Raw genomic sequence first — 25,412 nt, forward strand, 5'->3', positions numbered from 1 at the left:
CCTTTTCTCCTATCCGAAGTGCAAAAGCTTAGGACTGTACTGTTCAAAGCCTCTGAAAGGGAAAAATTATCCTAGAGTCACTCTTGTTAGGAGCAGCAAAAATTCACCAGCCCCAATCTCTTTCCTTAGCCTAGAACTTAAAGTGGTTCCCCTCTGACTTATACAAGAGCTCAGGTTAAAAAAATAATTGCTCATCACAGGCAGTAAATGAGCTGGATTTTAAAAAATCATCTACAAATGTAGATAATCTTAGCATTGCTTAAAACAAAGGATCTAAGAGCCTAAAATTCTCAAAAGTGTTTTCCCCAAAGATTTAACTCTTTTATCCATCTCCTGATATAGACTTAAAATCTAATGTACATATATATGTACTTTCAACAATGTAACATAAATCTCTATATTTTAAAATACCTTTTCTTTCCTCAGTTTCTGCAGATAAAGTGATCTGAAGTAATAAATGATGTCACGAAAGCAGAAAAGAGAAACTGTGACAACCCCCAGAAATGTGAAAGGAGGTTTCTTACTGGATAGCAGCACCTTCAGTTCAATTTATACAAAAACCCAAATAAAATAATGGACGGTATTGTTCAATTTTAGAAATTCCATTTCTTCTATGTTCTAAGCTGTATAATTGTCAGGTTTTTATGGTTTAGATTGTAAATGTGTTTTTCCCTTTGCTAATTATGTTGTTGTTTTTTTAAGTCTTAAAAGTCTTAAGATGTGAAGGACATTTATGAATGGTAAAGGAGACACTGTATACAAATGTATATTTGTAAAAGCTATTTTTATGATTAGCATGTTTTACTGTTTATCATATATAACGGCAGGTGATATTGCAGTTCTACATTTAAAGCTTATTTCCAACATTGTCATGTAAGAAAAGATATATTGTATGCTAGTTTTTATAATTTATTTTTAATTTATAGTTTAAAGTACTTCATAAGGATAAAACACTTACAAAGGTTATATTTCTGCCTTCTGTAAGCACCATTTTATTAATAAAGAATGCAAATATTTCAGATGTAATTAGTTGAAGGACTGTTGGCTTGACCTGGGATTATATTGAGCATTCTCTGTTCTACTGAACTGAAATGATCCAGTTCTTACCCAATACTTCTCTCTGGGCAGGAGATCCTATGAACAGGTTTTAGTGCGATACAGGCAAAACCTGTATTGGCAAGGAAAAGACTGTCTTGTCTTTCACTCCAAAAGTTTAAATTAGTGCATATACCACTTCTTTTTATCTCTTATTACTTGGAACTCTCCATTCCCAAGCATTGCAAGCATTTTCCAGATGCTCTTAGCTGTTGTCTGGTGCTGTGAAAATGGAAGAAGTCATCTTCACAGACTGTAGGAGAATTCAGCATATAATTTCTTAATAAATACTCCTTCTTTTAAAACAAAGTTAGTGTGTATCTTTCCTTTGGGGTGCATTTAGTTTTACTATTCAATTTGAGTTTGTTATGTCTCTGTAAAGCCACAAAATAGCGCAACGATAAAAGTAGCATAACTTTACTAAAATGTATATTATATGTTCTGTATGCCCACACTTTTCATGGAGGCACCTGTATTCTGGGACACATTAATTGTTGTGTAATAGAAGGCCAGATGACCCTCAATCCTTGCAGAAGTCACACCCTGGTTTACATTTCTAGAAGGCTTATTTTTCATTCAAATATAATATTTTAAGAAAAAGTTTCAAGATAGAAAACAAAACTACCTCAGCAGAGGCAATTATGTTATACCAGACAAGTGTACTGTTAATGACTGCAAGCTCCTCATTAAAGAGGAAAAAGACAACATGGAACATTACAAGAACACTTACTGGAATTAAGTCCACCTTTTTTGCAAAGAAACTGAGGAGAGTCTAAAATCACCTTGAAATGTTTCCTTATTTTTCTATTTTAATTTCTTTAAGTTATCTACTTTTAAACATAAGCTAATGAAAAATTATACAATTTAATTGAACAAAGTTTACCAAAAATCAAAAAGGGAAAAACAAAAATTAAAAATTTGCACACTGCCGCCTAGGGTTTGGATCAGGAATGCGCTTCCCTTTTGAGGAAATGTGAAAAACTGCAATGTGGTATGCTACTTTTGATGGCTATATGATGAGTTTTGGAGAATTGTGACTGCCATGATTGAATTCTAAAGCCAAAAAGAACTTGTATATAGTTCTACACAGGAATAAAATCAGCAGAGTGATTTCTTCATTTGCAGCCAGAGACAGTTGCCTGGGATAGTCTGATGCTCCAGAAAGAAGGGTTATGTATACTGCTTATTAGGAAAATACACTTTCTCAACTTATCATTTCTCTGTCCTTATAGTATTCAAAAAACAGTGTAGCATTTACAATCAGTCATTATCGTAAATTAAGAGTATCATACTTTTCCATATATCCATTAATTATTTTCAGAGTAAAATGAATAATTAAATGTATAAGATAATTCTTTGTTATTAGACTTAGTTTTCTCTACTCTGGCCTTGAAGCATGAAACCAGAGATCTTTCCCTTTATTCATTACCCATTTTTGGCTTCAGACTTTCTTTTAATGACAAAGATGGAATAAAATACTTACCAGATCAACAAAATATAGATTATATGTGATTATCATCCTTGAAGTAAAATTTGCTTCCCTCTTTTTCAATAAAAGTAGTTTCAAAGGAGAAATGCACAACAAAATAAGATAGAAATGAAGCAGAAAATAAACAGGAAGCTGTTTTAAATGTGTTAAAGTGCAAAGAACAGGAATTACAAAATCAAATGCCTATACAAGTCTGATAAAAAATATAAATGAAAGAAACAGGCCTGAAGTCAAGTAGCAGACATTAAATGCAACTTTGCTGATGAAGAGATAGCCACCTCTCCATTCCAGCTGGTTGTCTGGTTCAGAAATGCAGACCTAGATTGGCCAGGTTTCCTGACTTTTCAAGAGAAGGTAAATATCCAGAGTTTTAAATGAAAAGCCTTATAGTATGTTATTTTTGTTTTAATATGAATCTGAAGGTGAATGAGACCATTATTTGTGATTTATATCCAAGGCTTAATAGTTGTAAAAATAATAAACTCACAGTAATGAGAAACAACAAGTTGAGAATTATCTCTGGTGAGAAAAAAGAAAGAATAGGATAGGGGTATTCAATAACATCTGTTAATATTTAATTTATTAAGAAATATATTTGAATCAAACAAATATCAAAAGGTAAAGTTTCATAAAGCTAAATATAAATTATCCTAGTGCTCATATTTTCACTATGTTCTTTTTGCAGGCTTAAAATTCTTCATAAAAATAAAATGTGATTTCTATCTCAATGTATATACATAGGTAGATACAGATGTACATATTGACAATATGGAGATATCCGTGTTGTAAAGAGCATATACAGAGGTAGAAATTTGGATCATTGGATCCATCAGAAGTCTGCAAATTTGTGATCCAACTTTCTAGAAATGTTCAGATTCATAGCAAAGAGTATCACTTAGAGAAAGAGATACACTATTCTAATGTTAAAAGCCATTCTTGCAGAGGAGGGATTTACAAGTTAATTTCTCATTTATTATTGAAAGGCTTCCTATCAACCCTTCAGATACTTAGAACCACTCAGGAATTATATATAGTTCATGAAAGAATCTGAGGTGCATGAGCATGCAAAGCAGTCCCCATATTTACCTGTCCCATCTGTGAGGATAAGGACCATGCCTTCTCCATATCCTATACAAATGGTCCTTTGTACCTAACAGGTTTTTTTCCTCCATAAATGTTTTGGGGCATTAAATGGAATAGAGTGTTCTGGGTTTTTACTTTATTATAAAAATTTTTTTAAACTATAATTTGTTAAGCAACTGCTATGTCCTGAATACCCTGCTAATAATTTATATTCTTAGCACTGATGCACACAGGAAACTATTTTAAATGGGTTAAAGTGCAAATAACAGACATTAAAAATTCGGTTGATCAGGGGAGGCTTCTTGATAAGGTAGCATTTGGACAAAATGTGGAGTAAGTGAGGAGGTAAGCCATGTGGCCATATATGGGAAAAGTGCCTTGAACAGACAAATCATCTGAGGCAGGAATGTACATGGTGAGTTCAGGAACAGCAAGGAAGGCAGTGTTGCAAATGAGGAAAAGAAAAGTAGATGACACCAAAGAAAAGCCAAGACTTCAGATCACAGAGCCTTAGAGGTGATTCAGAGTTCAATGCTCTAAGCTGTATTAGAAGGGAGAACAGTAGAAGTTTTTGAGCATAGGATAATACCTAACTTAAAGGTTAAAAGAATCATTTGGGCTGCTAAATCTAGAATAAACTATAGAGAAGAAAATCCAGAAATCCCCATATTCTAGAAGAAACAACTGGATATCAGTTTGGCCTGCGACTAGACTGATCTGATCAAAGTCAAGAAGTCTATTCATTTATTCATCAAATATTTGCTGAGCCCTTACTGTGTTCAATATGTGTACTTGACAATGGGCACACATTTCCTTTTCTCAAGGCACTTAATCAAGTGAATATTAGCAAGAAGCTGAATAAAGGTGGAAAGAATAAAAAAGTTTAAAATAATACTGCAATTAAGAACACTATATGTCAAAGTTCTGTTCCTTACAGCTCTGATGAAAACGGATCAAGGAACCTTTTTTAAATTACTTTTGCTCAATCAGCTGAAACAGAGCAGCATAGGTGCTGCAAAGTATATAGAGCAAAGCTTGGGTTCACCACAACTTTTTACCCTGACCCAGCAAACTAGTTATACATCAAAGAGAACATAGCTATTCCCCAAATGCAAGGGAATTCTCTTCCATTTATAATGCTGACACACATCTGCATACTCATCCTCTCCTTCCCTTTTTCTGCCATAGAGACTGCAATACCCAACAGTGGCTAGATGAACAGAACCAAAAAGACTGCCCCTCAGCCAGCCCTTCTCCTGACTAACATCATGGTTCTGTTCAGGTGTCAACCTGGGAAAACTGGGTCTCTCCCTAGACTGAGGGCCTGGATTTTAAATTTTGGTCAGTCAAAGCCAGTGATTTTCCACATTGCCTACACAATAACTGAGAACTTCAAAAGATCCAGCTCAAATACCACCTTCAGATATTCTGACTTAATTAGTTTGTCCTATTTCCTTTAAGTCACCCAGATAATCTACATGCAGAGTCAAGAACCATTGCCCTAAGCTGATTATGTAAATTCATTCCTTTTGTCAGTGGTTAATTTAGGAATAAGCATGTAACACATTTTTTTCCAAGATAGGAGAGAATACTTTCTGAAACTCCACTCAGGAAGGTGCACTTGAGCCTCAGGAGATAAGAGTTGAGGCAATAAGGGTCCAATGGCAGGAGGAGCTTTTCTGACTGTAGGTGAAACTGTGCAAAGATGTGAGGACTGCAGCATCTATAGCCATCTTCTAATGATGAGAAGGGTAGCCAAATATTGAAGAAGACAGGGAAAAGAAGAAAATATTTGGCTTTTTATAATGTCTGTGAGCCACTAAATGAGTAAGCCCTAAAGCCACTCTATCTTAAGACTTATTATATGAGTTAATAAATCTACTTCTTCAAATAACTTGAGTCGTATTTTCTGTAATATACAGCTGGACCTTAATAAAAAAAAAGTACAGCTGGAAAAATATTCTAAATAAGTCTGGTAGTTACTTAAGAGAAAGATAAATTAATTAGCAGTAGTGCATGCTGGAGGTGATAGTTTTTCTAATTTTTTGTTTTTGTTTTTTAATTAATATAATTCGATAAAGAGCTGCAGACTTTTTCAGACATTCTAACTTGGCAGAGAGCAAAATAAGTAAAGAAGGAGAAATATCTGTTAATTTCAGCAAAACCAAACTAGAAAATTTCTTTCTGTGTATTTCACATTGAACCAGAAACTGTGGCAATTAACCTGAATCTTGGGTGGGGAAGCAACCAGCACCAAGCACTGAAAGCCAATCATGAACTCGTGATTGTGAATAGAAGGTGTGACTCTGCCTTTAAAGGTAAGTGTATGAGCAAAGGAAAAACTCAAAACAGAATATGTCAAAAATAAACTACATCATAAAGAAAAAAGGAGCATTTTAGTCAAGATTAAGATTTTTGATCAGATCTTTAAAAACATCTTTTTCATAGAAAAAGAGTGTTTTAAAACAGTTGTTCTGTGTTTTAAAAAGAAAGGTACTAGCCAATGAAACTTTAATAAAATGTTATCAAAGACATTTTTTAAATATCTTAAAGGCAGTGTTTTTTTAATTTATTATAGTTGACATAATATTATATTTGTTTCAGGTGTACAACATAGTGATTCAACATTTATATACATTATGAAACATCTACCACCATAAGTATAGTTACCCTCTATCACCATAAAGAAGATGTGGTATATACACAATGGACTATTACTCAACCATAAAAAAGAATGAAATCTGGCCACTTGTGAGAACATGAATGGACCTAGAAGGTATTATGCTACATGAAATAAGTCAGACAAATACCACATGATTTCATTTATATGTAGAATCTTCAATGCAATATATATATATATATGAACCTAAAAACAAAATAATCAAAAATAAATTTTATGATTCAGAATACCAAATAATTGTTGTGGAAGACAAATTTTAAGAAACTTCTTTAAAAAGAAAGTAAAGGAGTGCACATATACAAAGGTGATGCTAAACACAGGGCAGAGAAAGTAGGCCTAACATAAGCATTGCAGGTGATCCTCAGGAAGCAAACAGAACAAATGGAAAGTTTGTGATAACCAGATATAATTGAAGAAAACTTTTCACCTAAGTAAAAAGACCTGTGCAGATTAAAATGTCTTACCCTATGCTCAGAAAATATTAACTTTAAAATAAAACCCAACATTACTTTCAAAAAAAATAGGAAAATCTAAAAGTAAACAAGTAACAAACCTAGGAAGAAATCTCTGAAGTTCTTATAGAAAATCTTCCAAGTTTAAGTTTCACCTGCCAAACCTGCACTTAATTTATCAATATCCCAGATATTGATAGACTCAGATCATAAACCATTCATACTGAATTCCTAAAAAACATTCCAGAACAATTTACCTGGTGACATTATATCATATGATTTCAAAATATAAAAACAAATGTGTAAGAGTGATTTATAAAACAAATACCCAATGACCACTGTATTCAATAAATCATATACTGTAATCTAATTGTTGCAATGATACTTCTAAAATGGTATTTATAAAAAAGAATATAAAATAGCAAATAAACATTCTTAAAAGCATGATATATGTAAAAATATAATTGCTGCTAAACAACAACCTGCTTTTATAATTACAGATTGAGTTAATACATTGATTAGGAAAGGACAAGAGAAGAAAATGTGTTAAACCTCAACCTATATAACAAAAAATGACTGAGCATCCATTATGTGTCAGACACTCTTTTAGGGCCTTAGGTTACATCTGTGAACAACAGGTAAAACCCTTAACCTTGGTGAAGTTTGCAATCCAGTGTGCAAATTCTGTATTTTATATAAAGGTAATCACTGATAGAAACAGAGTATATACCTCACAAATTCTCAAAGATGAAAAAATCAAGATGACATTGTACACCAAAGAAAAAAGAAGAGAGAAAGAAAGGAAGGAAGGAAAGAAGAGAGAAAGAGGGATGGAAGCAGGCAAGCAACAGGACATGAAGCAAATATTTTTTGAAATGCCTAAACACCTAATGAGAAAATGCCATTTAAAAGAATAAATGAAGATAGGTTAACCATCCTAGAGTAACAAACCAACCTATACTGAGTTAGCAAAATCTGTGATGTGCTCGTAAGATGCATGAGAAAAATAATACCTAAAAGTTAAAAATGAAAGGATCAACATCCCCCCTAAAAAACCTTTGAGCTCAGAGGTTTCACAAATACTACCTATCAAATATTCAAATAGTTCATTTCCTCGGCATGTATCTATTTCAGAACACATGAAAATACCTGAATCTACCTGAATCATGTTATGAAACTATGACTTTCACATAAAAACTTGACAAAAAAGTAATACACAGAAGCTAAATATAGATTATTCAATAATATAGTGCCGGAGTCCAGCTCCAACCAAGGTGTGGGTCACGAAGGAAAGGACAGGGTCGGCGAATGAGGAAAAGAATGAGGAAACGAAACACCCCATCAAGGTTGAAACATCTCCTGACATCAAACGGCAGGGTCTTTATTTTTATATCTTTAAGGTTTACATAATGCTTAACATTTTTCTTTAATCATAAATAATACAATCTTTTTCTTGTCAGTTTCTGCATAATTCTGGCTTATTATCCTTAAGTAAAATTATCTTATTACCCTTAAGTAAATATCATCATTTCCTCTAATAGTAGCCTTTTAACATTTAATTTCTAACTTTCCCCTAGTCTGTTTTGGTTGGTGATTCATGTGAGCTACATGCTAGATGTTAGACAGAAAATGGGGTGAGACGACGTGTTGGCTATGATTTTTACTTTTAAACATGTAAGGTTATATAGAGTTTAAGATATGTGTCTAAGGCTATATAAAGTTTAAACAGTTATATAATTTAAGCTATATGTCTTTTGGTTATTGAGTGTAATGTTATATTATTAATTAAATCTTATCCTACACATATGGGTTTAGGCTTACATCTAAAGTCTAGGGATGGTACTCCTATTACCCGTAAGTTTTGACATTCTTCATCATTCCTATGAATACAATAGGAACACCTTATTCTTTCACAATATTTATTCCACAATTTCAGATGTTTACACCTTTCCTCCTGCATCCACAGGCACCAGGGCCTTGCAGTCCTCTTTAATGTTTCATATAATGACACTGAATCTGCTCTTACTACCTTACCATTAATATAGTAATATTTTGTCATGAATTCATCAGAAACTTCTGTATATGGGATATTTGTAAATATAAATCTTCCTATTTTGCTCATAAAATTCTTTCTTTGAGGGAGATACTAGAGGCATTCTCCAATATTATAAACAACATAAGGGGGGCCCTGGGCAGTGGGGACTATTAGTCTCTTTTTATTACTTTGCTGTTTCATATAAGTCTCTTGGGAGAATGGGTTTTTCCATGGCCCAGGTTCCCATAACTCCTTCTCTGCCAATATTCTAAAGAAGTCTTTGTTAATCATGTTTAAATTGTTACAAAAAGGAGGACAAACTGCATCTAGTTTTAAGAGAGGCCTGGGTTGTCCTGCCTCACTTATTTGTGGCAATATGCCTGGAACAGTTGGTCCTGTAACACTGCTTTCGTTTCCGAAATTGTGCTTTGATCAAAATTTTGGGTTATGTTATTTACTAAAGATGAATCAGTCTTAGATACATAAGGTTTCCCATATATGAGCCCAATCATAACTGCAAAAATAAGTGTGGGAATTCGCAGGGGCCAGCTATGAGGTTTCCTGGCTTTCAGGATTCCTCCTCATGCCCAGACCTTGTCAAACAGCATGAGCAGCGTGGCCCACGCCAATATAGATGTAAAAATCTGAAATAAAGCAAAATACTAGCAAAAAAATTCAATAAAAATTAAAGATCTCCCATGACCAAGTAGGCCTTTAAGACAAATGCACTCTCATATAGATATACACACACACATTTGTGCATGTGCACACATGCAGACACACAAATGCATCTTAAAACATTCTACTTCATACTGAAAAAGATGTTACAATTGAACTTAGATTTAAAACAAGAATACTTAAATTAACATTTCTAACTTATTCTAGAAAGAATTAGTGCTGTAGAAAAGAAGCAGAAATGAATAGTATAACAATTAGAAAGAATGAGAACATTTTTTTGTTTGGATAGAATTATCGACCTCCAAGACCTGAGAAAATAAGAAGAAACACTATTAGGCTTAATTAGAACTTACAAATATTTTTTGATAGAAAGGTAAAGACATATAGCTGTGTAATATATAAATAATATGTGTGGAACATATAAAGAAAAATGTCCCATTTTATAACATTAAAATACCTAGTCAAAATACTTAGGCATAAGCTCAGTAAGAAATGCACAAACCTACATAGCACACATCACTAAATTTCATACATATAAGATGTTCCTAGATGGTAACTTTGAAGTTACAGATAAGCTAATTCTTTGTACCTTAAGTTGATATAAATTTTTCCCTAAACCTCAAAGATCTTATCTACTCCTTTAGCTTTTAATGCCACATAATATGCTGATGAATTCCAAAAAGTATACTTACCATCCTGTCTTCTCTTTTTGTACAGCCAATTTCTTATTGAATATTTTCACTTGGATATCTCAAAAGCAACTCAAACTCAACTCTTATTTTTCCACCTAAAATGGATCTTATTTCTAGAGTACCCATCTCTGGGTAAAACTGCAACATTTCCAGAATGTCTCACCTGGCCTTAGTCCATCTCCACATCAATAGGTAATTACAAGGGGGAGCCAGAGCATATCTGGACCAGAGAGTCTGGGTGGGGCTCCTTTTTCTCCCAGGTTGTGAGAGACATGGTGGAGCAGAAGTGGATGACTGCTTGTAAGCAATAAACAGGTTTCTCCCACTTTATTTCTCTCCTTGACTGATTTCAGTTTCAAAGGTATTTTGCTCTGGGATTTTCCCCCCAGAGTTAGACCATCTCTATAAATCACACCCCAAGATACTCATTTATTAAACCCAGAAACCAAGGAGTCGTTAGATTTCATCTGTCTTGCCTCCCAGATCCCATCTACCACTACATTTTGTTCCATCTACCTCCAATATATCCTGAATTTCTCAGTTTTTCTTGATTCTATCTCTGATACTCCATAAATTGAATTCTAATTTTTCTCTTAGTTTCTACCCTACCTGGAGTTCCAATCTAAAACTCATCTTTTAAAAATGTCAATTTTATTTAAAAACTTAAAAATACCTCAATTCTATTAGAGTAAATCCAAAGCCTTTGTCATTGCCCATGAGGCTCTGAATGTCTAGCTCCCCCTGACATCTCCTACCTCTGCTCTCTGCCTTCATCCCACTGGGCTCTTTTGCTCTGTAGGCCTTAGCCTTTGTTACTACCATGTCTAGAATGTGCTTCCTCCATCTCTTCATAAAGCCAGCATGAACTTCATAAGGCCACAATTCCCAGCTTAAGGGTTAATGCCATTCTCAGTTAGATCTCCTCAAGCCTTTGTGCCTAGTCCATTATTCTTTATCAAAGCACCTTGATTGTTTGTTTCATGGTACTTCTTGATGTGTAACTTATGTACTTATCATTTTACTGCCTATATCCCTGACTAAGTTATAGGTCTTGAGAAGACAAGGGTTTTCATCTGTTTTCTTCATTATCTAGTATCTAGTTCAGTGCCTTGCACATAATAGGAAAGCCATAATATCAACAAAATCCATATTTTAATAAAACTCCTATCTTTTCTAAATTCCATCTGGACCAATAAGAAATAAAGATAAATAACAAATTAAGTTCATAATAAATAAAAGAACTTTGAGAGAAAGCAATGTAGAATTTGCCATCTCATTACAATAACAATTAAACCAAAGTGTTAAAAATTAAAGAAAAAAAGAAGGAAATGAAGAAAAACTGGCAGACAGTCCTTTGAATAGAACAGATGTCCCTGGAAAGATCCCATTACATATAAAAATGTAGTAGTTAATAAAAGTATTATATCAATGAGAAAGAAAAATATTTAATTAAATGTACCTGGGACAATGACACAGGTACTTTTAAAAATATATAAAATTGAATATCAGGGCAGAGCCAAGATGGCAGCATCAGTAGAGCAGCAGAAATCTCCTCCCAAAACCACATATATCTATGAAAATATAACAAAGACAACTCTTCCTAAAATAGAGACCAGAGGACACAGGACAACATCCAGACCACATCCATACCTGCGAGAACCCAGCACCTCGTGAAGGGGGTAAGATACAAGCCCCAGCCAGGCGGGACCGTAGCACCCCTCCGCCCAGCTCCTGGCGGGAGGTGAGGAGTCAGCAGGGAGGGAGAAGGAGCACAGGACTGCTGAACACCCAGCCCCAGGATTCTGGACCAGAGTGCAGACACAGTGCATGCGTGGGGTCCTAGATACTAGGGAAACAGGGCAGCAGGAACAGTGAGTGGGTGCTGAGGCCGATGCCGGAGAATAAAGAAACGGGAGCAGCCATTGTTTTTTTTTTTTGGCAAGTGCTTTTGGAAGTCTTAAAGGGACAGGGTCCCCAATACTAGGGAAACAGGGAAGCAAGACCAGTGAATGGGTGCCAGAGACCGGTGCCAGAGGACAAAGAAAATTGTGCGTTTTTCTTTTTTTTTAATTAATTAATTAATTAATTATTTTTTGTTGTTGCTATTATTGTTTGGGTTTGGAGAGTGCTTTTTGGAAGTCTTAAAGGGGCAGGGAAGGACACTTAGTCCAGAGGCAGGGAATCTCGGGTTCTATGGGCACTCTAACCCCCTGGGCAGCAGGGAGCACAGAGGCCCCTTATGGAGATAAATACCTCCCAGCCACTCCCCCTCCAATGGGCTTCCACCATTGTGGAGCAGCAGCCCAAGCCAAGCCACACCCACAGTGACAGTGGAGATAAACTCCATAGCAGCTGGGCAGGAAACAGAAGCCCTGTCTGTGCACAGCTGCCCAGCACAAGCCACTAGAGGTCGCTATTCTCCCAGGAGAGGAAGGCCACAAACCAACAAGAAGGAAAGCTCTTCCAGCTGTCACTCGTACCAGCTCTGCAAACTATCTTTATCACCATAAAAAGGCAAAACTACAGGCAGACAAAGATCACAGAGTCAACACCTGAGAAGGAGACAGACCTAACCAGTCTCCTGAAAAAGAATTCAAAATAAAAATCATAAACATGCTGACAGAGATGCAGAGATATATGCAAGAGCTAAAGGATGAAGTCCGGAGGGAGATCACAGATGCCAGGAAGGAGATTACAGAAGTGAAACAAACCCTGGAAGGATTTATAAACAGAATGGATAAGATGCAAGAGGCCATTGAAGGAATAGAAACCAGAGCACAGGAATGTTTAGAAGCTGACATAGAGATAAAAGGATCTCCAGGAATGAAACAATACTAAGAGAACTATGTGACCAATCCAAAAGGAACAATATCCGTATTATAGGGGTACCAGAAGAAGAAGAGAGAGGAAAAGGGATAGAAAGTGTCTTTGAAGAAGTAATTGCTGAAAACTTCCCCAAACTGGGGGAGGAAATAATCAAACAGACCATGGAAATACACAGAACCCCCCAACAGAAAGGATCCAAGGAGGACAACACCAAGACACATAATAATTAAAATGGCAAGGATCAAGGACAAAGAAAGAGTTTTAAAGGCAGCTAGAGAGAAAAAGGTCACCTATAAAGGAAAACCTATAAGGCTAACATCAGACTTCTCGACAGAAACCCTACAGGCCAGAAGAGAATGGCATGATATATTTAATGCAATGAAACAGAAGGGCCTTGAACCAAGGATACTGTATCCAGCATGACTATCATTTAAATATGATGGCGGGATTAAACAATTCCCAGACAAGCAAAAGCTGAGGGAATTTGCTTCCCACAAACCACCTCTACAGGGCATCTTACAGGGACTGCTCTAGATGGGAGAACTCCTAAAAAGAGCACAGAAAAAAACACACAACATATGAAGAATGGAGGTGGAGGAATAAGAAGGGAGAGAAGAAAAGAATCTCCAGACAGTATATATAATAGTTCAATAAGTGAGCTAAGTTAGGCAGTAAGATACTAAAAAGGCTAACCTTGAACCTTTGGTAACCACGAATTTAAAGCCTTCAATGGCAATAAGTACATATCTCTCAATAGTCACCCTAAATGTAAATGGACTTAATGCACCAATCAAAAGACACAGAGTAATAGAATGGATAAAAAAGCAAGACCCATCTATATGCTGCTTACAAGAAACTCACCTCAAACCCAAAGACATGCACAGACTAAAAGTCAAGAGATGGAAAAACATATTTCAGGCAAACAACAGGAAGAAGAAAGCAGGGGTTGCAGTACTAATATCAGATAAAATAGACTTCAAAACAAAGAAAGTAACAAAAGAAAAAGAAGGACATCACATAATGATAAAGGGCTCAGTCCAACAAGAGGATATAACCATTATACATATATATGAACCTAACACAGGAGCAACAGCATATGTGAAACAAATACTAACAGAACTAAAGAGGGAAATAGACTGCAATGCATTCATTTTAGGAGACTTCAACACACCACTCACCCCAAAGGATAGATCCACCAGGCAGAAAATAGGTAAGGACACAGAGGCACTGAACAACACACTAGAACAGATGCACCTAATAGACCTCCATAGAACTTTAAATCCAAAAGCAACAGGATATACATTCTTCTCAAGTGCACATGGAACATTCTCCAGAATAGACCACATACTAGCTCACAAAAAGAGCCTCAGTAAATTCCAAAATATTGAAATTCTACCACCCAAGTTATCAGACCACAAAGATATAAAACTAGAAATAAATTCTACAAAGAAAAAAAAAGGCTCACAAACACATGGAGGCTTAACAACATGCTTCTAAATAATCAATGGATCAATGAACAAATCAAAATAGAGATCAAGGAATATATAGAAACAAATGACAACAACAACACAAAGACCCAACTTCTGTGGGATGCAGCGAAAGCAGTCTTAAGAGGAAAGTATATAGCGATCCAGGCACACTTGAAGAAGGAAGAACAATCCCAAATGAGTAGTCTAACATCACAATTATCAAAACTGGAAAAAGAAGAACAAATGAGGCCTAAAGTCAGCAGAAGGAGGGACATAATAAAGATCAGAGAAGAAATAAGCAAAATTGAGAAGAATAAAACAATAGCAAAAATCAACAAAACCAAGAGCTGGTTCTTTGAGAAAATAAACAAAATAGATAAGCCTCTAGCCAAACTTATTAAGAGAAAAAGAGAATCAACACAAATAAACAGAATCAGAAATGAGAACGGAAAAATCACGACAGACTCCACAGAAATACAAAGAATTATTAAAGGCTACTATGAAAACCTATATGCCAACAAGCTGGAAAAACTAGAAGAAATGGACAACTTACTAGAAAAATACAACCTCCCAAGACTGACCAAGGAAGAAACACAAAAGTTAAACAAACCAATTACGAGCAAAGCAATTGAAACGGTAATCAAAAAGCTACCCAAGAACAAAACCACGGGGCCGGACGGATTTACGTAGGATTTTATCAGACGCACAGAGAAGATATAATACCCATTCTCCTTAAAGTTTTCCAAAAAATAGAAGAGGAGGGAATACTCCCAAACTCATTCTATGAAGCCAACATCACCCTAATACCAAAACCAGGCAAAGACCCCACCAAAACAGAAAACTACAGACCAATATCCCTGATGAATGTAGATGCAAAAATACTCAATAAAATATTAGCAAACAGAATTCAACAGTATTTCAAAAGGATCATACACCATGACCAAGTGGGATTCATCCCAGGGATGCAAGGATGGTACAACATTCGAAAATCCATCAACATCATCCACCACATCAACAAAAAGAAAGACAAAAACCACATGATCATCTCCATAGATGCCAAAAAAGCATTTGACAAAATTCAACATCCATTCATGATAAAAATTCTCAGCAAAATGGGAATAGAGAGCAAGTACCTCAACATAATAAAGGCCATATATGATAAACCCACAGCCAACATTATACTGAACAGCGAGAAGCTGAAAGCATTTCCTCTGAGATCGGGAACTAGACAGGGATGCCCACTCTCCCCACTGCTATTTAACATAGTACTAGAGGTCCTAGCTATGGCAATCAGACAAAACAAAGAAATACAAGGAATCCAGATTGGTAAAGAGGAAGTTAAACTGTCACTATTTGCAGATGATATGATATTGTACATAAAAAAACCCTAAAAACTCCACTCCAAAACTACTAGAACTGATATCGGAATACAGCAAAGTTGCAGGATACAAAATTAACACACAGAAATCTGTAGCTTTCCTATACACTAACAACGAATCAATAGAAAGAGAAATCAGGAAAACAATTCCATTCACAATTGCATCAAAAAGAATAAAATACCTAGGAATAAACCTAACCAAAGAAGTGAAAGACCTATACACTGAAAACTACAAGTCACTCTTAAGAGAAATTAAAGGGGACACTAACAAATGGAAACTCATCCCATGCTCATGGCTAGGAAGAATTAATATCATCAAAATGGCCATCCTGCCCAAAGCAATATACAGATTTGATGCAATCCCTATCAAATTACCAGGAAAATTCTTCAATAAATTGAAACAAATAATTCAAAAATTCATATGGAAACACCAAAGACCCCGAATAGCCAAAGCAATCCTGAGAAAGAAGAATAAAGTAGGGGAGACCTCACTCCCCAGCTTCAAGCTCTACTACAAAGCCATAGTAATCAAGACAATTTGGTACTGGCACAAGAACAGAGCCACAGACCAGTGGAACAGATTAGAGACTCCAGACATGAACCCAAACATATATGGTCAATTAATATTTGATAAAGGAGCCATGGACATACAATGGTGAAATGACAGTCTCTTCAACAGATGGTGCTGGCAAAACTGGACAGCTACATGTAGGAGAATGAAACTGGACCATTGTCTAACCCCATACACAAAAGTAAATTCAAAATGGATCAAAGAACTGAATGTAAGTCATGAAACCATAAAACTCTTGGAAAAAAACATAGGTAAAAACCTCTTAGACATAAACATGAGTGACCTCTTCTTAAACATATCTCCCCAGGCAAGGAAAACAACAGCAAAAATGAACAAGTGGGACTATATTAAGCTGAAAAGCTTCTGTACAGCAAAAGACACCATCAATAGAACAAAAAGGAACCCTACAGTATGGGAGAATATATTTGTAAATAATAGATCTGATAAAGGCTTGATGTTCCGAATATATAAAGAGCTCACACACCTCAACAAACAAAAAACAAATAACCCAATTAAAAAATGGGCAGAGGAACTGAACAGTTCTCTAAAAAAGAAATACAGATAGCCAACAGACACATGAAAAGATGCTCCACATTGCTAATTATCAGAGAAATGCAAATTAAAACTACAATGAGGTATCACCTCACACCAGTAAGGATGGCTGCCATACAAAAGACAAACAACAACAAATGTTGGTGAGGCTATGGAGAAAGGGGAACCCTCCTACACTGCTGGTGGGAATGTAAATTAGTCCAACCATTGTGGAAAGCAGTATGGAGGTACATCAAAATGCTCAAAACAGACCTACCATTTGACCCAGGAATTCCACTCCTAGTAATTTACCCTAAGAATGCAGCAATCAAATTTGAGAAAGACAGATACACCCCTATGTTTATCGCAGCACTATTTACAATAGCCAAGAATTGGAAGCAACCTAAGTGTCCATCGATAGATGAATGGTTAAGATGTGGTACATATACACAATAGAACACTACTCAGCCATAAAGAAAGGGCAAATCCTACCATTTGCAGCAACATGGATGGAGCTGGAGGGTATTATGCTCAGCAAAATAAGCCAAGTGGAGAAAGAGAAATACCAAATGATTTCACTCATCTGTGGAGTATAAGAACAAAGGAAAAACTGAAGGAACAAAACAGCAGCATAATCACAGAACGAAAGAATGGACTAACAGGTACCAAAGGGAAAGGGACTGGGGAGGATGGGTGGGTAGGGAAGGATAAGGGGGGGGAAGAAGAAGCGGGGTATTAAAATTAGCATGCATGGGGGGTGGGAGAAAGGGGAGGGCTGTACAACACAGAGAAGGCAAGTAGTGATTCTACAACATTTTGCTATGCTAATTGACAGTGACTGTAAAGGGGTTTATAGGGGGGACCTGGTATAGAGGAGAGCCTAGTAAACATAATATTCATCATGTAAGTATAGATTAATGATAACAACAAAGAAAAAAGCAGTTCCTGTGTGGTGACCTCCAATGAGTTCTACACAATGGTCTAAAGGGCATATCAAAGTGAGGGCAAAGGGTCTGTGTGTGTTTATACAGAGGATCAAAGCCTAATTTGGCTACCCAGAAAATGAACTAAGATACGATATGAAGAAGAACTTCCAACATCAGCACTCTCTGGAAGAGTCATACCAGAAGATGATCATCAAAAAACCTCAACAAAGATCCAGGCGATGCTGCAGTTGTAGCTGCATCCATCCCACCAGTTCCTGGACTTGCCATTGGAATGAAGAAGGAGATATCTAAGCTGGCCTGTGCTTTCATTAAAGCAACAAATTTGACTGGATCTATACTGTTGGAACTTAACCAAGACTTCTCCTAAGTGCAAGTTGAAATGCTCTAAAATCTTATGACTACAGACTATCTACTGTTAAAAGAACATATGGGAGGTGAACAGTTCCCAGGAATGTGTTGTTTTAATTTGTCTGATTTCTCTCAGACTGTTCAAGTACAGTTGATCAATATCCATCATATCATAGACAAATTTTCACAAATCTAGGATGCCTAACTGGTTTTCTTGGCTTCACTGGAGATGGCTGGTAATTATAGATCTGCTTTGGTTATGTAACTGTATTCCTATTATGTTAATGTGTGTGCACAATTTAATTAGTAGTTAAAAGCTATACATGCTTAAGGTACTCTACAAGAAGATATGTCAAAGAAATAATCAATCCTCCCATGTTTTCTTCCATCTGCTACCTCTATAGCTTTTCTTCTTCCTTCCTAATTACAACCCTTAAATTGAATTCGGGCCTCATATCGAATTTACTGAATATCATAATTCCTCCAAGTGGTAAAGATACCGCAAGACAAATGCTGGGCATAGAAGTCACAGGGCATAAATCTGCAAAGAAGTAAAAAGCTAACCTTTTCAAACAACATGCCTTCTCCCTCACTTACCAACTTTACATCTCCCTGTATGGCCCTGGAAGATGACTGGTTAGCCAGAGATGGGTAAGATTCCTCAAGGGAGGAACAACCTAAGACAGGCACAGTCGCAGGGGGGCCATCAGGTGAGAAATTGGGGATCAACAGTGGTGAGGCTTAGGACCTCACCCCCCCCCCCGTTTTGAGAGAAATCTTCTGCATCCGTGGATGTTTTAATGCCCTTGTCTAGCTTGGATTAACACATAGTCTACAGGCACACACCTGATCATCTACAATTGCTCTCTTACAACACTAAACTATGTTTTCTACTGTTATCTTGCATCTACCTACCACTTCAGCATTTTATTAAAAATAAAAATAATAATAATAATAATAAAGGGAGAAAGGTGGGATCCACATATAAATCAAGTATAAAAATCAAACAAATATTCATATTTGACCTGATTGTTTATAGTTCATAATGTGTGATCAAAACCGAAAGTTTCTGTGATGACTGCCCTTGTACTGTTTACCATGTAAGAACTTATTCACTATGTAAGAATTTGTTCACCATGTAAGAACTTGTTCGTTATGCTTCAGAAGATTGGAGACTGATGAGAATTAGGCTTGAGATGGATTAATGATTGTGCATTGAGCATTGACTCCCCTATACAGAATTTTATTGTTGTTAACAACCATTTGATCAATAAATATGAGAGATGCCCTCTCAAAAAAATAAATAACTAAATTGAATATCACTCCCTACATTACTCACCACAATTAAAAATTTACTTGTAGATGAAATTTTAATTTTAAAACCACTTTGTTTCAGATCTTAACTAACACCATTTCTTCTCTAAATGGAGAACTTTCTGTGCGTAGCAGCAATAAGAACTCAAAATGGAAAAAAATTTTATTACAAAAAATTGAATGGCTCTAAGTCAATAATTTCAAATGTAAACTATAAGAAGTTTTGAACATTTACGATTAATTTCCTTAACTTACAAAAAGATCAAAATGATAAGAAACTTCAAGCACTTCAGTACATATGTGAGAAAATGGCATAAGCAAACAATTCACAAAACCTGACAATCAGTCTTTCCTTGAACACCAGCTAGGTGGAAGCAGGAATATTGTTTAAGTTAACATGAACACTGACTCCTTCTGGAAGAGAATATGACTTTTCTAATGATGTGGGGCTTTCCTTTGGCTCAAGAACTAGGGGAGCTTGATATTTGTCTACATAATCTTATAGAAAGTTGTTAGGGAGACAGATTAAAAATGGTGTCATGAGAGGTGAGAAAGAGGTTTCCTCCTAAAACTGCATATAATACAAAGATATAATTAATACAACTAATCCCGAGAGAGCAACAGGAAAGAGGACTGTGCCAGACTGCATATACCTGGAGAAAAGAGCAGACCTCACAGAACAGGGTAAGGTACTGAGCTGTAGCCCAGTGGGACCCAAGCCATTCCCCCACCCCAGCTCACTGGCTGGAGGAAAAGAAATGGAGCAGGGAGGGAGTAGAGGCCTGGGACTGCTGAATACCTAACTCCAGAGATCTACTCTGGGAGCACAAACCTACATTTCATGGTGCTTGTATGATACTCTTGTGATTAGGGGATTGGAAAGCTAAGTAAGACAGGCTGAATTTCTGGAGAGACCGAAATTCAAGCCACTTGTGGAAAGCAGGGATCCATATCCGGCTGCTCTGGGACAAGGGGCAAGGATTGCACAGAGCTTGCTGGTCAGGAGAAAGGACAGGTAGACAAAATTGTCTGGGTGCACTCTGCCCAGCAGGTTGGGAGTTTTCACAATTTCCAGGTGCTCCAGCTCCCTGGCTGGCTACACAGCTCCAAGGACCCCCTCTGTGATACTCAGCCTACTGCGTCTTTCTCCCTGCAAGCACCACCTGGCTCACAAAACAGAAAACCTTACCCTGGCAACAGGCCGGCCAAAGGGAAGATCTGTCTACAGCAACTACAAACGCAAAGCATAGAGGCTTATACCTGCATGCTTGGCCCACTGGTTCAGGCAGTGGAGACAGGCATAGGGGCCAGAAAGCAGGAAACAGCTCTTTCCTCCCCACAGGCACAAATACTACTCCCCTATGACCCCCAACATTGCCTCAGGGGCTTAGCAGCTCCAGACAGTAGAGCTTCTGGACACTAAAGGGTACCATATACAAATATGAAATGCCAAAGAAACCTGGTTCACAGTAAAATTAATATAACTCCTGAGAAAGATGACATGGACCTCATGACTCTTCCTGAAAGGGAGTTCAAAATAAAAATCATTAACATGCTCATGGAGGTACAGAAAGATATTCAAGAACTCAGGAATGAATTCTGGTCAGAGATCCAATCATTGAAGAGGACAATGGAAGGAATTAAAAGCAGATTGGATATGATGAAGGAGATGATAAATGAAATAGAAACTAGAGAAGAGGAATACAAATAAGCTGAGGCACAGGGAGAAAAATGGATCTCTAAGAATGAAAGAATATTGAGAGAACTGCGTGACCAATCCAAACAGAACAATATTCACATTATATGGGTACAATGAGAAGAGAGAAAGGAATAGAAAGTGTTTTTGAGGAGAATATTACTGAAAACTTCCCCAATCTGAGGAAGGAGATAGCCTCTCAAGCCATGGAGATCCACAGATCTCCCAACACAAGGGACCCAAGGAAGACAACCCCAACACATATAGTAATTAAAATGGCAAAGATCAAGGATAAGGAGAGCCTATTAAAAGCAGCCAGAGAGAGAAATAAGATCACATACAAAGGAAAGCCCATAAGGTTAACATCAGACTTCGCAGCTGAAACCTTACAGACCAGAAGGGAGTGGCGTGGTGTATTAAATGCAATGAACCAGAAGGGCCTGGAACCAAGATTACTTTATCCTGCAAGATTATCACCTAAACTTGAAGGAGGGATTAAGCAATTCCCAGATAAGCAAAAGCTGAGAGAATTTACCTCCCACAAACCATCTCTACAGTCTATTTTGGAGGGACTACTATACATAGAAGTGTTCCTAAGCTTTAATAGCTGTCACTAGAGTTAATAAAACCACAGAAAAGAAAGTAGAACAGCTAATTACTAAGCAAATGCAAAATTAAATTAACTATCCCCAAAGTCAATCAAGGGATAGACAAAAAGTACAGAATATGATACCTAATATATAAAGAATGGAGGAGGAAGAAAAAGGAGGGGGGAAAAAAGAATATTTAGGTTGTGTTTGTAATCGCATACTAAGTGAGTTAAATTACACTGATAGATAGTAAGGGAATTATCCTTGAACCTTTGGTAAACACAAATCTAAAGCCTGCAATCACCCTAAATGTAAATGGACTGAATGTACCAATCAAAAGACAAAGAGTCACTGAATGGATAAAAAGACAAGACCCATCTATATGCTGCCTACAAGAGATTCGCTTTAAACCCAAAGATATACACAGACTGAAAGTGAAGGGATGGAAAAAGATATTTCATGCAAGTAATAGAGAGAAAAAAGCAGGAATTGCAGTACTTGTATCATAAAAAAATAGACTTCAAAACAAAGAAAGTCACAAGAGACAAAGAAGGACATTACATAATGATAAAGGGGTCAATTCAACAAGAAGATATAACCATTATAAATATCTATGCTCCCAACACAGGAGCACCCACATATGTGAAATAAATACTAACTGAATTAAAAGGGGAAATAGACTGCCATGCATTCATTCTAGGAGACTTCAACACTCCACTCACTCTGAAGGACAGATCAACCAGACAGAAAATAAGTAAGGAAACAGAGGCACTGAACAACACATTAGAACACATGGACCTAACAGACATCTACAGAACTCTACACACAAAAGCAGCAGAATACACATTCTTCTCAAGTGCACATGGAACACTTTCAAGAATATATCATATACTAGGACACAAAAAGAGCCTTAGTAAATTCAAAAAGATTGAAATTGTACCAACCAGTTTCTCAGACCACAAAGGTATGAAACTAGAAATAAATTACACAAAGAAAATGAACAATCCCACAAACACATGGAGACTTCACAACATGCTCCTAAATAACCAATGGATCAATGACCAAATAAAAACAGAGATCAAGCAATATAAGGAGACAAATGACAACAATAATTCAATACTGCAAAACCTGTGAGATACAGCAAAGGCCATGCTAACAGGAAAGTATATTGCAATACAGGTCTACCTCAGGAAAGAAGAACAATTCCATATAAGCAATCTATAATCACAATCAAAGAAACTAGAAAAAGAAGAACAAATGAGGCCCAAAGTCAGAAGAAGGAGGGACATAATAACAATTAGAGCAAAAATAAATAAAATCGAGAGGAATAAGACAATAGAAAAAATCAATGAAAGCAAGAGCTGTTTCTTCAAGAAAATAAACAAAATAGATAAACCCCTAGCCAGACTTATAAAGAAAAAAAGAGAGTCTTCACACATAAATAGAATCAGAAATGGGAAAAATCACTATGGACACCACAGAAATACAAAGAATTATTAGAGACTACTATGAAAATTTATATGCTAACAAACTGGATAAGCTAGAAGAAATGGACAACTTTCTAGAAAAATACAACCTTTCAAGGTTGACCAAGGAAGAAACAGAAAATCTGAACAGACCAATTACCAGCAATGAAATTGAACGGGTAGTCAAAAAACCAGCATCATTCTAATACCAAAACCAGGCAAAGATACCACAAAAAAAGAAAATTACAGACCAATATCCCTGATGAACATACATGCAAAAATACTCAACAAAATATTAGCAAACTGAATTCAAAAATACATCAAAATGATCCTCCATCATGATCAAGTGGGATTTATTCCAGGGATGCAAGAATGGTACAACATTAGAAAATCTATCAACGTCATCCAACACATCAACAAAAAGAAGGACAAAAACCACATGATCATCTCCAAAGATGCCAAAAAAGCATTTGACAAAATTCAACATCCATTCATGATAAAAACTCTCAACAGAATGTGTAGAGGGAAAGTACCTCAACATAATAAAGGCCATATATGACAAACCCACAGCCAGCATTATACTTAACAGCGAGAAGCTAAAAGCTATTCCTTTAAGATCAGAAACAAGACAAGGATGCCCACTCTTCCCACTTGTATTCAACATAGTTCTGGAGGTCCTAGCCATGGCAATCAGACAACACAAAGAAATAAAAGGCATCCAGATTGGTAAGGAAGAAGTTAAACTGTCCCTGTTTGCAGATGACAGGATATTGTACATAAAAAACCCTAAAGACTCCACTCCAAATCTACTAGACCTAATATCTGAATTCAGCAAAGTTGCAGGATACAAAGTTAATACACAGAAATCTGTTGCATTCTTATACACTAGTGATGAAATAGCAGAAAGCAAAATCAGGAAAACAGTTGCATTCACAATAGCATCAAAAAGAATAAAATACCTAGGAATAAACCTAACCAAGGAAGTGAAAGACCTATACTCTGAAAACTACAAGATACTCATGAGAGAAATTAAAGAAGATACCAATAAATGGAAACACATCCATGCTCATGAGTAGGAAGATTTAATATTGTCAAAATGGCCATCCTGCCTTAGCAATCTATAGATTCAATGCAATTCCCATCAAAAGACCAACAGCATTCTTCAACAAACTAGAGATAATCATTCTAAAATTTATATGGAACCACAAAAGATCTCGAATAGCCAAAGCAATTCTTAAAAGGAAAAATAAAGCTGGGGGGGATTATGCTCCCCAACTTCAAGCTCTACTACAAAGCCACAGTAATCAAGACAATTGGTACTTGTACAAGAACAGACTCATAGACCAATGGAACAGACTAGAGAGCCCTGATATAAACCCAACCATATATGGCTAATTAATATATGGTAAAGCAGCCATGGACACACAATAGGGAAATGACAGCCTCTTCAACAGCTGGTGTTGGCAAAATTGGACAGCTACATGCAAGAGAATGAAACTGGATTATTGTTTAACCCCATACACAAAAGTAAACTCGAAATGGATTAAAGACCTGAATGTAGTCATGGAACCATAGAACTCTTAGAAGACAACAGAGGCAAACATCTCCTGAATAGAAGCATGAGCAACTTCTTCCTGAACACATCTCCTCGAGCAAGGGAAACAAAAGCAAAAATGAACAAATGGGAAACATCAAACTAAAACGTTTCTGTACAGCAAAGGACATCATCAACTGAACAAAAAAGCATCCTACAATATGGGAGAATATATTTGTAAATGACATATCCAACAAGGGGTTAACATCCAAAATACATAAAGACCTTACATGCCTCAACACCCAGAAGGCAAATAACCTGATTAACAAATGGCAGAGGATATGAAGATACAGTTCTCCAAAGAAGAAATTAAGATGGCCAACAGACACATGCAAAGATGCACCACATCACTAATCATCAGGGAAATGCAAATTAAAACCACAGTGAGATATCACCTCACACCAGTTAGGATGGCCAACATTTAAAAGACTAGGAACAACAAATGCTGCCAAGGACGTGGAGAAAGGGTGGTGGGTAC

The 25,412-nt window shown here is 36.4% G+C and overlaps 1 protein-coding gene across 17 annotated transcripts in view; it reads left to right on the forward strand.

The window, feature by feature from the left end:
- RALYL (RALY RNA binding protein like) overlaps positions 1–25,412 on the forward strand; it is a 772,862-nt gene that overhangs the window by 685,358 nt on the left and 62,092 nt on the right. For 15 of the 17 annotated variants that reach the window (XR_012128296.1, XM_073229774.1, XM_073229778.1 and 12 more), the window contains one exon: positions 427–1,092. The exons of the other annotated variants lie outside the window; for them this stretch is intronic. Coding sequence is in view for 11 of the 15 variants with exons in the window: in XM_073229769.1 (XP_073085870.1) it covers positions 427–449 (23 nt within the window). In the remaining 4 variants the exon portion in view is untranslated. Of the gene's footprint in view, positions 1–426; positions 1,093–25,412 lie in introns of those variants that run through there. 17 annotated transcript variants of the gene reach the window in all.

Source organism: Manis javanica, chromosome 2 (genome assembly GCF_040802235.1).
Source record: "Manis javanica isolate MJ-LG chromosome 2, MJ_LKY, whole genome shotgun sequence".
NCBI classification, from domain to species: Eukaryota; Metazoa; Chordata; class Mammalia; order Pholidota; family Manidae; genus Manis; species Manis javanica.